The following is a 15,278-nucleotide window of genomic DNA, read 5'->3' as shown; positions in this document are numbered from 1 at the left end:
GGGGAATTTAGAACTAGGGGGCATAGTTTCAGAATAAGGGGTCGCCCATTTAAAACGGAGATGAGGAAGAATTTCTTCTCTGAGGGTTATAAATCTGTGGAATTCTCTACCCCAGAGAGCCGTGGAGGCTGGGTCATTGAATATATTCAAGGTGGAGATAGACAGATATTTGAACAATAAGGGAGTGAGGGGTTATGGGGAGCGGGCAGGGAAATGGAGCTGAGCCCAAGATCAGACCAGCCGTGATCTCATTAAATGGCAGAGCAGGCTCGAGGGGCCGAATGGCCAACTCCTGCTCCTATTTATGTTCTTATGAACACTTGGGGGCAGTACATCAGATTGGTGTCAGAATGCTATCCCCTTCCTAAGAGAGACTAGTTTCAGTTGTGTTGAGCAGTGTTGTGCAATGGGAATTGCTGACTAGCCACAGCTGTGGCTACAGCATCACCGTTTTAGCTGCATGCACTAATCTTAGTAGAAAAACACCTTTCACCCGCTTACACAATATAGAGGTAAATGTACTTCACTCATGTATATTTACTTAAACATCAGTAAAAAAGAGTAAAGTGCTCACAGCAATCAAAAAAACTCACTTTGCTTTTTTCTTACCAACAAACTAGTGTTGCCAACTCTGGTTTGACATATTCCTGGAGATTTGATCATGTGACATCTGATCACGACATTCAATCATGTGACACCGCTCGTGCGCTGCTTAATCACATGACATTTGCCCACTGTTTGCAAATGTTATTGCATTTACCTTAATAATGTCTTAATATCCCCGAGCCCCAAATAAAATTTGATTTTTAATAATGAGATGCACAAAAATTTATAAAAATCAAAGAACTCGAGAATAGAAAGATTTAAGGATCAGTAACGATGAAGTAAAAATTACTTCTGATGTTTCTACAGTATCGACCACAATGAGAAACACGAAGTAAATACCACTGATTCAACAAAAACCAATATAAGTAACTTCGAACTAAAGTTTTGGTACAATTTTATGACTTTTACAATACACAACAAGTTACAAAAAAATAATAAATAAAACCTAAACTAAACCCAATTTAATTCACCGACTCCCACACCCCACCACTGAAGCCCAGCTTCAGGGAGGTGAGGCTCAGTTCTCAGAGAAGCACCAAAGCTGCCCGAGACCCAGAACAGGCACATATACAACAGCGCACGTCACAGACCGACATGAACTCTCCCTCGCTCCAGTTTGTGTTGCTCTCTCTCCCTCCCCCAGTTTGTGTTGCTCTCTCTCACCCTCCCTACAGGGGAGTAGTTAAGGCAAATAGTATAGATTTATGGGGCAGTTAAATAAGCATACAAGGGAGAAGGGAGTAGAGGGTTACGCTGAAGAGTTAGAGGAGGAAAGACAGGAGGAGGCTCGAGTGGAGCATAAACGCCGGCATGGACTGGTTGGGCCGTATATCCTATGTAGTTTGTGTTTCTCGGTCTTTCCCTCGCTCCCTCCTCCAGTTAAGCTCTCTGGACTCAGATTTTCCAGAGATTTTCATTGGCGCCAATGCGGTCATCCTCACAACTAGCAGTGAAGCGGTGTGTTCCCGAATAAAGGGAGGACCAGCAGGGCTCGGACAACACGGTTTGGTTGCAAGCAACAGCAGCCGGGGCACTGCGCATGGGCGGGCCACTCATACAGGCACCGTTTCTCCCGAGTCGCCAGCAGCAGCACCCGGGAGACCAATCGCCCATTCCTGGAGACTCCTGCTCGAAACGGGAGAGTGGGAACCCTACAGCATACAAAAAGGGTAAAGCGCACATGCACACGCCATGCGAATACAGGTATCGCGATCACGTGGCCAAGTGTCTATTACTCAGGTTTTAATTTACTAAACAAAAATGCAATTAGCCACACCTGGACTCCCAACTAGCCACATGTGGCTGACACAACACAGCCGCCGAACAAGGTGCCCCCTCGCCCCCCCATTTGTTTGTAGAACAATGGATTTCATTCAGAAGCAGCTGCTGCTTAAACCAGGTGCACTGACTGGTGTGCGAATGGGCAACTAACCCCAACCTCTACAGTCAGAGTGTCCAAACCAGCCCCAGATTTACATTCAACGCCACCACAAGATTCATTCATTCAAAAGCAAGGTGGTCCCGCTAATGCCGCCCGTCCTTCTGCTCAGGGAGATTATAAGGGACCTTCAGTTCTGGCAACCACGGGACGCAAAGACTCACAGACCTGTTCCAGTGAAGCGGACGATGGCGGAACACACCCTGTTCAGGAGCGGCAGCTGGTCGTATTTTCCCAGAAACTGGTCCTTCATCATCTTCAACAGCACGAGCAGCGTGAGACAGACCATGCCAAGCACCAGGTCACCGACCCTGAACGGAGGTGGAAACCAGGATGAAGGCGAGGTGAAGCACCACATGGAAACAGCAACTCAGAAGCAGACCACTCGGCCCATTACGCCTGTGCTAGCTCCAGATCAGAGCAAGCTACTCTCTCTCACTTTCCTGCACCGCTTTATCACCTAATTTCCTCTTAAAGGTCATGACTCACTTGCACGTGCGGTAATGTGCTCTATATTCTACTGTGAAAACAATTCTTCAACGTCCCCATTATGATTGTAGTACTGATCTCAAGTCTATGGCCCCAATTCACTAACCTGCAGATACAAAGGTTTACCAGTTACTCTCAGTTTTGTAACTTTGAGCACCTCCCTCGGACCCCTCCCCCACCCTTCACAGCCCATTGGATGGGGTTAGTCAGTAGAAACTTCTTGGAATTCTTTTAGCCCAGTCACACTTGTTCTCTTTCTCCCTTTTCACTGCTGTGAAGCAGGAAGACCAGGGGTGGGGAAAGAGAGAAAAAGAGACAGGAGAGAGAGATATCTTACAGTTTTGCTCCTTACAGGAGGAGGAGGGAAGTGTCTGGATTCTGCACCTCCCTGCCACGGTGAGGCCTAGACTCCAGGAACACGCTGCGCAAGTGCAATCCAACCTCTGGTGCCAACGTGTTACAGCAACAAGTAAAAACCGGGAGACCCCTCAGCGAGGAGGTCGGGAATTTCTCGGTCTAAACCCAAGTTTCTACACAAAGTTTGAAAAAGAGAGAAGGGGCTATTCGAGAAAGACAGCAGAACGTGCTTAGGCCGTGATTACTAAACCCTTCAACTATTTAATCTGAAGGCAACACTAAGCATCAAAGAAAGATTTGCATTTATATAGCGCCTTTCATGACCTCGGGACGTCTCAAAACGCTTTACAGCCAATGAAGTACTTTTTTGAAGTGTAGTCACTGTTGTAATGTAGGAAAGGTGACAGCCAATTTGCGCACAGCAAGCTCCCACAAACAGCAATGTAATAACAACCAGAAAATCTGTTTTTTTTTTTAGTGATGTTGGTTGAGGGATAAATATTGGCCCAGGACACCAGGGGAATAACTCCCCTGCTCTTCTTCAAAATAGTGCCATGGGATGTTTTGCATCCACCCAAGGGGGCAGACGGAGCCTCAGTTTTAACGTCTCATCTGAAAGGCGGCACCTCCGGCAGTGCCGCACTCCCTCAGTACTGCACTGGAGTGTCAGCCTAGATTTTTGTGTTTCTCTGTTTTCCTACATTGCAGCAGTGACTATACTTCAAAAGGCTGTAAAGCGGTTTGGGACATCATGAGATGCTGAAAGGCACGTTAAAATGCAAGTTCTTTCTAGCAATCAGGAGCAGGAACCAGAGACAGGTTTCCCCTAGCCCAGGGGTGCTGCGATCAGTGGTAACACCCAACTCCTCCTTGTCTGGTCACTCAGGACAGGCCCAGGATCAAACCTGGGGCCTTCTTGGCCTACGCCACACGCTCAGTCACTGGGCCTCTGAAGCTGCACTCATTAGTAAAACAGGAATACTGACCTGCTGTCTCCAATATTATAGAACGTGTAGTAAACCTCAAGGAAGAACTGGCGGGGAATGTCACAAAGGCCAAGAATGTTCTGGATCAAACAACAGGAGAGAGTGTGTCAGACTCAAATACTCGGCACCTTCCGACACAGCACAGCAAGCTCCCACACTAACCCCATTTCCCCGGAGACGGTCCGACTGAACAGAGCCAGCGTCAGACTGAGCAATGAGTGTATGACCCGGCTCGAACCTTCACCTTTTGTTTCACTACCTCCCCACACTCCTTGCAGTCTCACAAAGCCAAACGTTCCCTGTTTGCCAAGCAAATATCCTCGGCCTCAAGGAGAAGAGGAACTGGTAAAAAAAAGACCTTCCCCCTCCACTGGCCCTAGAGAATTGGAACGTTATCTCGGGGGCTCCGACAGATAAGCTGCTCAATAACTCCCAGATAGAAACAATTATTTAATTACCTAACTCAGGAATTTATTGTGGAATAAGATAATGATGTTTGTACAGTGCACAAGTAATTCGAGACAGGACGTGTGATAAGTGTAGTATGCTTGGGAGGAATATATTACTTTGGACCTATGGTTCCCAAAGCTCTCCACCATTGGGGAGTCCCTCACCTCAGGTCTGGGTCTATTGTAAACTAATTGATTGCGATTGATTGCTACAATTAATCAACAACTCCATTACTGTTGTATCATGTGACTAACAGCATGGTAGGTGGTTAACAGTCTTTGTTCCGCGAGTAATTCCTGTGCCACATCAAGGAGTGAGCTCTCAGTATTCACCGGAATGCCCAATCACCCTTCTCCAAAAAGGGTCAACACCAACTAACCTCCCATTTGGCTGGTAACTGCGTGTCCCTAACTGGACTCGCACATCAAGTGTTTCTCACATTAGAAGTGTAATTAGCTGGGATAAAGGAGGCTGCGTTCCATTATGCCATATTCTGCTGCAGTTTAAGATCACCTGCACAGGGCTGCAGGCTAAATGAATGGATAGCCACCCACTGCCATTGGGCCAATTAAGTGCGGAGATTAACGAAGGGTCATTGAGCGCATCAAGTCACCCGTCTGGTGCCTGGACCAGAACCCTTGCATCCATTTCAAGAGCTGTTCTCACGGGAAAGTCACTTAATCCTCTGGAATCTCAGCGGCATTTTTTGCCCATCAAATCCCTTTAAGGATATCAAACAGAATGACAACGTTTCACAGGGTCCACGAGCACTGCCCGAGGTGGGAGGAGCTCTGGCAGTGGACACCTCCGACTCCATATCCCAAAACCGAACGAAAGATTGGGTTTGGAGAACCCACCCCACCAACAGGGCAAGATTTAATCCTGGTTTGCTGGACGGAGTGAGGTGTGGCAACAGAGTATTCCAATCTGATTTGGGAGCGAGGGGAACTGGGAAAAGCAAGGGCCAATCACAGTGACCGAGTCACCATCGCATCCTGTAGTGGAGGGGCCAACATCAGAGCGACACCGACATCATCAGTGTGTGTATGGAGCAAGTACTTTCTCCACATTAATGTTGTCTGGTTAGTCTTAATACCTTAACTTTTTTTTAATGTGCGAAAAATATATTTTCCTGTTCTATTTCTGATGTTATTTTATTTGGTGTCACCTATTAAAAGGGAGAGTGGAGCTCTCCCTGCCCGACACTCAAATAATACTGATACAGGAAGGATGGGATCGCACTGGAGAGGGACAGAGGAGATTTGAAGATGTCGCCAGGACTGGAGAATTTTAGCGATGAGGAAACAACAAGTCTTTATTTAGCGCCTTTAATATAGTAAAACGTCCCAAGGCGCTTCACAGGAGTATTTAAAGACAATAAATTTGACACTGAGCCACACGAGGATAAATTAGGGCAGGTGACCAAAAGCTTGGTCAAAGAGGTAGGTTTTAAGGGGTGTCTTAAAGGAGGATAGAGAGGCGGAGAGGTTTAGGCAGGGAAATCCAGAGCTTAGGGCCCAGGCAACAGAAGGCACGGCCACCAATGGTTGAGCGATTATAATCAGGGATCCTCAAGAGGGCAGAATTAGAGGAGCGCAGATATCTCAGGGGGGGGGGGGGGGGGGGGGGGGGTTTGTGGGGCTGGAGGAGGTTACAGAGATAGGGAGGGGCAAGGCCATGGAGGGATTTGAAAACAAGGATGAGAATGTTGAAATCGAGGCGCTGCTTAACCGGGAGCCAATGTAGGTCAGCGAGCACAGGGTTGATGTGTGAATGGGACTTGGTGCGAGTTAGGACACGGGCAGCCGAGTTTTGGATGACCAAGTTTACGTAGGGTGGAATGTGGGAGGCCAGCTAGGAGTGCATTGGAATAGTCAAGTCTAGAGATAACAAAGGCATGGATGAGGGTTTCAGCAGCGGATGAGCTGAGGCAAGGGCGGAGACGGGCGATGTTACGGAGGTGGAAATAGGTGGTCTTAGTTATGCTGCGGATGTATGGTTGGAAGCTCATTTCAGGGTCAAATATGACACCAAGGTTGCGAACCGTGTGGTTCAGCCTCAGACAGATGTTAGGGAGAGGGATGGAGTCAGTGGCTAGGGAACGGAAACAATGGCTTTGGTTTTCCCAATATTTAATTGGAAAAAAATTTTGCTCATCCAGAACTGTATGTCGGACAAGCAGTCTGACAATTTAGACACTGTGGAGGGGTCGAGAGAAGTGGTGGTGAGGTACAGCTGGGTATTGTCAGCGTACATGTGGAAACTGACGCTGTGTTTTCGGATGATGTCACCAAGGGGCAACATGTAGATGAGAAATAGGAGGGGGCCAAGGATAGATCCTTGGGGAACACCAGAGGTAACAAAAGATTGGATAGGTTGGGGTTGTTTTCTTTGGAACGGAGGAGGCTGAGGGGAGAATTAATTGAGGTGCATAAAATTATGAGGGGCCTAGATAGAGTGGATAGGAAGGACCCATGTCCCTTAGCAGAGGGGTCAATAACCAGGGGGCATAGATTTAAAGTAATTGGTAGGATTGAGCAGAGTTGAGGAGAACATTTTTCACCCAGAGGGTGGTGGGGGTCTGGAACTCACTGCCTGAAAAGGGTGGTAGAGGCAGAAACCCTCATCACATTTAAAAAGTACTTGGATGTGCACTTGAAGTGCCGGAACCTACAGGGCTACGGACCAAGAGCTGGAAAGTGGGATTAGGCTGGATAGCTCTGTCGGCCGGCGCGGACACGATGGGCCGAATGGCCTCCTCCTGTGCCGTAAACTTCTACGAGTCCATGACTGGGTGTGGAGGTGCTCGAAATGGTAGAACCTGGGACCCCCTCCCCTCCAAAACAATACATTTCCTGGTTAGTTTTTCAGCCCCTCCCAGTACATCAGCCTTCAAAGAGCTGGATGAACACTGCATGTGACATCATCAAACCCCTCAAACTAGGGGCAGTGGGGGGGGGGGGGGGGCCTGCACACAAATATCAATCCTGCCTTGCCCAGAAACACAAGTCAGCATCAAACAAAGGCAGTGGCTCTTCATTCAGCCCCTTCTTACCTTCACCTGTCCAAAGCCAATGGTCAGAGCAGCGGAGGAGGTGAATCCCTTTATTACAGGGTAGGAGATGAAGTCAACCAGGAAACCTAGGAATAAAATCAATCAAAGCCAGTTACAGATGGGACGGAGTTATTTTACTGTCTTGTATCAGCACCCTGATCTGGATAGACCCGAGTACAGAGGTTCTGCTTCCATTTAACCGCTGGAGTTTGTCAGCAAGAGTGAGCCAATAGGGTGCATGGAAAAATAAAGCACTAAAGCGGAGCAACAGGGATATACCTGACAAAAGGCGGGAAGTGTCGGCGCTACGATAGGCCTCAGTTCCCCTGGGCTTTCCTGGATGGGTGGGGAGGTGGGTCAGGACATGAGCAAGATTCCCCATTCCTCACTGCTGCCCAGCGATTGTTTGCGGGCCTGTGGCGGGAGGGAGCAACAGAGCCCAGCTCATCGTCAAACAGCGGGCCAACAATCACTGCCTGGGCTTGCAAGTAAAGAACGGAGGGTGTTAGAGGATTGCTGGCATCCATGCTCCACAACTCCAGCACAAACCAGTGCAATTATAAGGAAAGGATTGCAAAAATACAACAACATAAAAGAAAAGAATGAACTTGCATTTCTATAGCGCCTTTCACAACCTCAGGATGTCCCAAAGCACTTTACAGCCAATGAAGTACTTTTGAAGTGGAGTCACTGTTGCAATGTGGGAAATGCGGCAGCCAATTTGCACACAGCAAGATCCCACAAACAGCAACTTGATAATGACCAGATAATCTGTTTCAGTGATGTTGATCGAGAGATAAATATTGGCCCAGGACACCGGGGAGAACTCCCCTGCTCCTCTTCGAAATAGGGCCATGGGATCTTTTACATCCACCCGAGAGCAGACGGGGACTCGGTTGAACGTCTCACCCGAAAGACGGCACCTCCGACAGTGCAGCACTCTCTCAGTACAGCACCGGAGTGTCAGCCTAGTTTTATGTGCTCTAGTCTCTGGAGTGGGACTTGAACCCACGACCTTCTGACTCAGAAGAGAGAGTGCTACCCACTGAGCCTCAGCCGACAAATCCTGGGGGGGGGGGGGGGGGTCTCTGCTATCACAGCTCAGTCGGTGCGGCCATCGAGCCAAACGCTAATATCAGAGAACTCGCCTGTGGTTGGCTTCTGATTCCAACGCCTAGTGTAGAAACACCTTCTCTGCACTCCATGCGTCCCCCCCCCTTCCCAGGATCTGCGAGGTAGCACAAGGAGGCTGGCTCAGACACTACCCCCCACCCTCTAAAGGGAACTCAATGGACATCCCCCCGATTGGATATATGAGTCACCGGGAGAGGGGTCCTTACCGAGGTGCAGGATGCCCATTGCCAGTTGAATGCAGCCACAGAGGAAAGCCAGGAGCACCGCGTATACTGGGTCGTGAAACGCGTACGAGGAGACAAGGAGGGACATGATCGCTGTCGGACCCAACGTAATGTCTTTCGAGGTGCCGAGCAGACAGTAGACAAAGCAGCCCATGAAGGAGGAATAGAGCCCGTACTGGAGCAGAAACGTGGATTAGATACAGACAAGAATATAACAAACTCGTCAAATTTTTAAAGCATCTTACTGCCTGGTAAAACAGTGAGGACAAGAAGGAACAAGGGCCTTCAGTTGTGTCTTGGGAACATAGGGAGGCCATTCAGCCCCTCGAGCCTGTTCCGCCATTCAATTAGATCATGGCTGATCTGTAGCTTAACTCCATCTACCCTTACCCAACAAAAATCTATTGCCTTAAAAACAATTAAACAAAAAAAACTTTTATATAGCGCAACAAAAAATGTATTTACTCTCCTGCCCACACGCCACCTCCTGGGGACAGAATCACAGTTCAGCCTTCTCAAGAGTTTGGACATGGCGGAGACCTATAGCCCTAGCGATCCTGCTCTCCTTCAGGTGGGACGGGCCTGCTGCACACCTCCAGTCTAGTGTTTTGTTGCAGGACCTGCTCATTACACTTGGATGTCGGCCATTCTCTTTGCGACATCCCTCACGGGCAGGGCAGTCTCGGAGGCTGCTGCTAGAGACAGGCAAAAGTGGGTCACTTGGAAAGCGTTGAGGTCAGAGGGCAGCTGTAAATTTCAGGCTCCAGCTCCGTGACTGGCTTTCTTTCCCCACTGTTCTGCATCTATAACAAAGTGTAACATTTGCTGGGTAATAAAGGGAAGACTTGTGTTTATATAGCGCCTGTCACAGGAACTCAGGATGTTCCAAAGCGCTTTACAGTCTTTTGAAGTGTGGTCACTGTTGTAATGTAGTAAAAGGTCACAGCAAGCTCCCACAAACAGCAATGTGACAATGACCAGGTCATCTGTTTTAGTGGTGTTGGTTGAAGGATAAATATTGGCCAGGACATCAGGGAGAACTCCCCTGCTCCTCTTCAAATTACTGCCGTGGGATCTGGTGTCCACCGGAGAGAGTAGACGGAGCCTCGGTTTAACGTCTCATCCAGAAGACGGCACCTCCGACAGTGCAGTGCTCCCTCAGCACGGCACTGGCCTCAAGTCTCTGGAGTGGGACTTGAGCCCACAACCTTCTGACTCAGGAGCGGAGAGAGTTACCCACAGAGACACACCTGACAACTAACTTCTGGCAAAAGGCCATCGACCTGAAACGTTGACTCTTTCTCGCTTCACAGATGCTGCCTGACCTGCCGAGTGTCTCCGGCATTTTCTGTTGTTATTACCAAGTATCAAAATCATAAAAAAGAAAAACCCTGAAACTTTTTCCTCACAACAGTGCAAGCCTGGATCACTAATCAGTGGCGCCTACCTCGACAGGAAGGCCAGCTATCTCGGCGTAAGCGAGTGCCTGTGGCACCACAGTCAGCCCCACAGTCAACCCCGCCAGGAGATCCATTCGCAACCACTCAATGGAATACTGGGGCAGCCAGGCCACAATCGGCAGCCGCCTCTTCAAGGTGCGATAGGAGCAGCATTTCCTGACCACAGACGCCATGCCGAGCTCGTCTCCGCGCCTCTCCCAGCGACCTCGGGTGGCGAGGGCTCGACGCTTTCTTCACACCCAGAGCTCGGTTGCGTTCGTTTCGCCCAAGCGCTTTTCCTGGTTGATGGGGGAAGAAGGGCCCCCGGAGGCGAGCGGTTTCTCAGGATGACGCAGTCGAGTTACTGAAAGCCATCGCTCCAGAGACGGTTTCAGATGTCACCCAGTCTCCTCCGGGTGTCCCAGGATGCCTGGATGTTAAATGAAAGATTTAAAGTCACAAGTTACTTGCAATGATGCAGCACAGAAGGAGGTCATTCTAAGTCAAGGCAAGTTCAGAAGCTTAAAACACTCTTGTCTTGGTGAAATCAGGCCAAGTATAAAATCCTTAGAGGGCTTGAGAGTCTGGAACCAGGAGTCAGTCTCAGGAGAAGGGGTCAGCCATTTAGGACTGAGATGAGGAGAAATGTCTTCACTCAGGGTTGTGAATCTTGGGAACACTCTACCCGAGGGCTGTGGATACAGAGTCGTTGAGTATATTCAAGACTGAGATTGCAGGGACATGGGGAAAGAGCGCGGAAAGTGGAACCTACTGGAGTAGAGCCAAGATGACTCCTGGGCTGGCCACTCCCTCGGGAGCTCCTCACTGTGTATAGCTCTATAAAATATAGATGGACGGGTCACATCGTCTGCATGCCCAATACGAGACTCCCAAAACAAGCGCTCTACTCGGAGCTCCGACACAGCAAGAGAGCCCCAGGTGGGCAGAGGAAACGCTTCAAGGACACCCTCAAAGCCTCCTTGAAAAAGTGCAACACCCCCGACACCTGGGAATCCCTGGCCCAAGACCGCACAAAGTGGAGGAGGAGCATCTGGGAAGGCGCCAAACACCGAGTCTCTTCGCCGGGAGCAAGTGGAAGCCAAGCGCAAGTCAACCCAAGCACCCCACCCACCCACCCCCGCACTGGGCTCGTCAGTCACCAGAGAACTAATTTTTAACGTGGAAGCAAGTCATCCTCGGTTCCGAGGGACTGCCTAAGAGCAGAAGATCTCTATCCTTGGCCATCCACTGCCCTTTCACTCCCAATCTCCTCTCTTCCACTGTACAAGTTCCTCTGCCTCGAATAGTGGGTGCATTTTAGCCCGAACCACAAGTTAACTGCTAGTTTAAACCATCCCCCGACCATGTCTGCTTTTCTCATCGAGCTCCTGGATCTCTTAAATTCCTGGACTTCTCTGGGCATCAAGATTTGCTTCTGCACTGGACCACATCGCAAGACTCGGCTGTCGTGTCTCTGATCTGCTGCTTATATATTTCAAAAGTAACTGAGCAGCTAACAGCCCTTCCCCCACCGCTGCTGTTCCCTGCGGAGCCTCGGACTGGTTTTCCAGCTTCAGTTACAGTCTGGTTCCTGGAAGGTGTTTTACTCTCTTGGGGCAAAGTACATTTCTCCCCCACTTCCGGATCTCCAACTTCACATCCACCTACCTGGCCCGCAACCGATCCTGCACATCTCCTGGATCTTCATTCCCATGAAAATACCTCCATCATCCACCCTTCAAATAGCTTCTGGATTTCACTCACCCGCTACACCTGTCTTTGAACTTGGACAGCAGTTCGTTGGTGCTCTGTGCCGACTCCATCAACTCTGTCCCACCACGGGACCTCGGGCTTTAACTCTGGACTCCCTCCTATTGTCTCCTATATATTCCGTTACTACCAGGATATAGGCATCCTAACAACGGCCATGTAACCAGGCCTATGTAACTTGAGTTTTCCCTGTGTCTGTTCACATGCGCATTGTCGCTGCCATTCCGAACACAAGTCCATCGTGTCTATTTCCACTTTTATCTCCTTTTTTAAAAACTTCTCTACTCCTCCTAGACCCCTCTTCACCTGTCGCCATGCTTCCTTTCATTTCTCCCCGCTCAGGTACTCAGCCCTCCCAAATCCCTACCCCAACCCTTCAGTACTCCTCCACCTTCCTACTTCCCTGCCGCTGTCCCAGGCTCGACTCCCTCTTAGATAAGCCTACAGCTTCGCTCTGTGCCTCGCTTGGCCCTTCGGAGGATGCCAATCGAGGCACTCATCACTGCATCCCGAGGAGCAGCAACCCCAACTGGCCCATCCTACTCGCTCGCCGACCTTCCCGCCCAGCGAGCCTGCATCGCCCTCCAGAATTTCCATTCACTCGCGAACAAGGCCCTTGCCATCCATGAGCTTAACATGGATGATTGCATCGACATCATGGCCCTGACGGAAACCTGGCCGAGGGGTGATGACACCTTCCCCCTAAATGAAGCCTCCCTACCTGGCTATACCTTCCACCACTTGCCCAGACCGCTGTGGCGGCAGTGCGGCTCTCCACACCAAATCACACCTTGGTCTGTCCCCCTATTCCGCCTGCACTTTCTCCTCCTTTGAGCATCTCACCTTGTTCCACCCTCTCCACTCATTTAAAGTCCTCATTCTCTACCACCCACCCAAGTACCATAAAAATTCTCATATCTTCACTGCTTTCCTCCCTCAGCACTGAGCAACTTCTCATCCTCGGTGATTTCAACCTCCATCTCAATTCATCATGCTCTGTCCCCCCCCCCCCCCTCCCCCCATCCTTCCTTAATCTCGCCCTCCATGTAAACACCCCAACCCATTTTCATGGCCACCTGACCTTGCCATCTCACATGGCCTCGCTACTCCCATCATGTCAATCGCAGAGAAGGCCATCTCTGACCACTTCTTCTGATCGCTCTCCACCCACATTCCCCCTTCCACCACCCCCCCCCCCGCCCCGCCCGCACCCTACTTCCTCTTGTGTCTGCCCCTGGAAAAAACTCTCCCAGTTCACTTACAACTGCACTTTCAAAATCCCAATTCTCTGGCCGCTGGTCCTCCATTCACCATATTTCTGCAGCTACCGATCTGCTCAACTACACCTTTACCTCCACCTTTGATGCCCTAGTCCCCATAAAACCATTACTCTCTCACCCTAGCCGTTCCCCCGGTACGGCCCTCATCTTCGCTTCCTTAAGTCCAAGGGACGCAGACTTGAATGGATATGGCGGACAACTGGTTTAGCCATTCACCGCCTGATCTGGCTGGACCACAAAGCATTATCGGGTCCTACTCTTGTCTGCTCACTATTACAAAATCATTCTGGAATGCAAAGATAACCCCCGGCTTCTTTTCTCTACTGCAAACTGTCTTCTCAAACCCCTCTCCCTTGTCTCCTCCACCAAGTGCGAGGAGCTCATGGACTTCTTTGTCTCCAAGATTGAGACATACCAATCAACTGCCTCTGCCACTTCCCTTCCTTCCCCTAGCCCACCAGGCCAAACTTCCTCTCAGACTCTTTCCCCCCCCCCCCCCCCTTCCTTCCGAGCCATGAACTCTCCTCTTTCTCCAGTTTCTCTCCCATCTCGCCTCATGCCCTCTCCGAGCTCACCTTGTCAATGAGACCAACTTCCTGCTCCCTCAACCCTATTCCTACTAAACTGCTGGCCACCCAACTTCCCTTCCTGGCTCCCACGTTAGCTGATATGGTTAATGGTTCTCTCCCCTCTCCTTCAAATCTGCCATCATCACCCCTCAAAAAAGCCAACCCTTGACCCCCTTCGTCCTTGCGAACTACCGCCCCATCTCCAACCTCCCTTTCCTCTCCAAAGTCCTTGAACATGTTGTCGCCTCCCAAATCCATGCCCATCTTTCCCACAACTCCGTGTTTGAATCCCTCCAATCAGGTTTCCGCCCCGCCACAGTACCAAAACAGCTCTCAAAGTCACAAATGACATCTTTTGTGACTGTGACAAAGGTAAACTATCCCTCCTCATCTTGTCTGCAGCCTTCACACGGTTGACCACTCCATCCTCCTCCAACACCTCGCCACCATCGTCCAGCTGGGTGGGACGGCACGCGCTTCATTCCATTCTGATCTATCTAATCGTAGCCAGAGAATCACCTGCAATGGCTTCTCTTCCCGCTCCCGCATCGTTACCTCTGGTGTCCCCCAAGGATCTATCCTGGGCTCCCTCGTATTCCTCATCTACAGGCTGCCACTCGGCGACATCATCTGAAAACAAAACAGCAGGTTCCACATGTCCACTGACAACACCCAGCTCTACCTCACTACCACTTCTCTCGACCCCTCCACTGTCTGTAAATTGTCAGACTGCTTGTCCAACATCCAGTCCTGGATCAGCAGAAATTTCCTCCAACTAAATATTGGGAAGACCGAAGCCATTGGGCCAGAAACTTGGGTCCCCACAGGAGAGTATGCGCTGTGTACTCACCCGTAGGGCCAACGAAAGTGCCGGTTTCATGCATGCACTGCGCATGTGCTGGAAACCGGAACTTCCGTTCCCTTGAATGAAGGGGTTCACAGGTCAAATGCGTGCGCCAGAGAGGCAGCGCGTACGCCTGGAATTTCCAATTTTTTTTTTTATATAAATATAAAACAGGTTTCTCCGTGCGGGTAAGTCCCTAGCAGCTGCGCATGAAAAAAAGCAGTCGCAGGGCCTGCTTTTAACAAGGTAAGAGGTTAATGAAGTAAAATTAAAACATTTTTTTTTTTATTCATTGATGGGATGTGGGCGTCGCTGGCTAGGCCTGCATTTAGTGCCCATCCCTAATCGCCCTCGCGAAGATGGTGGTGAGCCGCCTTCTTGAACCGCTGCAGTCCATATGGTGTAGGTACACCCACAATGCTATTAGGAAGGGAGTTCCAGGATTTTGGCCCAGCGACAGTGAAGGAACGGCAATACAGGTCCAAGTCAGGATGGTGTGTGGCTTGGAGGGGAACTTTTAGGTGATGTTTCCCTGCGTCTGCTGCCCTTGTCCTTCTAAGTGGTAGCGGTCACGGGTTTGGAAGGTGCTGTTGAAGGAGCTTTGGCGAGTTGCTGCAGTGCATCTTGTCGATGGTAC

The 15,278-nt window shown here is 50.0% G+C and overlaps 1 protein-coding gene across 2 annotated transcripts in view; it reads right to left on the bottom strand.

Annotated features, from left to right (window-relative positions):
• slc26a11 (solute carrier family 26 member 11) overlaps positions 1–15,278 on the bottom strand; it is a 30,513-nt gene that overhangs the window by 13,981 nt on the left and 1,254 nt on the right. The window contains exons 2-6 of one of the 2 annotated variants that reach the window (XM_085963854.1): positions 10,187–10,608; positions 8,722–8,914; positions 7,382–7,467; positions 3,877–3,956; positions 2,213–2,355 (exon numbers count right to left, since the gene is read on the bottom strand). In XM_085963854.1, the coding sequence (XP_085819980.1) occupies positions 2,213–2,355; positions 3,877–3,956; positions 7,382–7,467; positions 8,722–8,914; positions 10,187–10,372 (688 nt within the window). In that variant the 5' untranslated portion in view covers positions 10,373–10,608. The remainder of the gene's footprint in view (positions 1–2,212; positions 2,356–3,876; positions 3,957–7,381; positions 7,468–8,721; positions 8,915–10,186; positions 10,609–15,278) is intronic. The other variant, XM_085963855.1, reaches the window with a different exon arrangement.

Source organism: Somniosus microcephalus, chromosome 21 (assembly GCF_052327205.1).
Source record: "Somniosus microcephalus isolate GS21.2 chromosome 21, FLI_Smic_1.0, whole genome shotgun sequence".
NCBI classification, from domain to species: Eukaryota; Metazoa; Chordata; class Chondrichthyes; order Squaliformes; family Somniosidae; genus Somniosus; species Somniosus microcephalus.
This window is presented reverse-complemented; position numbering and strand designations above follow the sequence as displayed.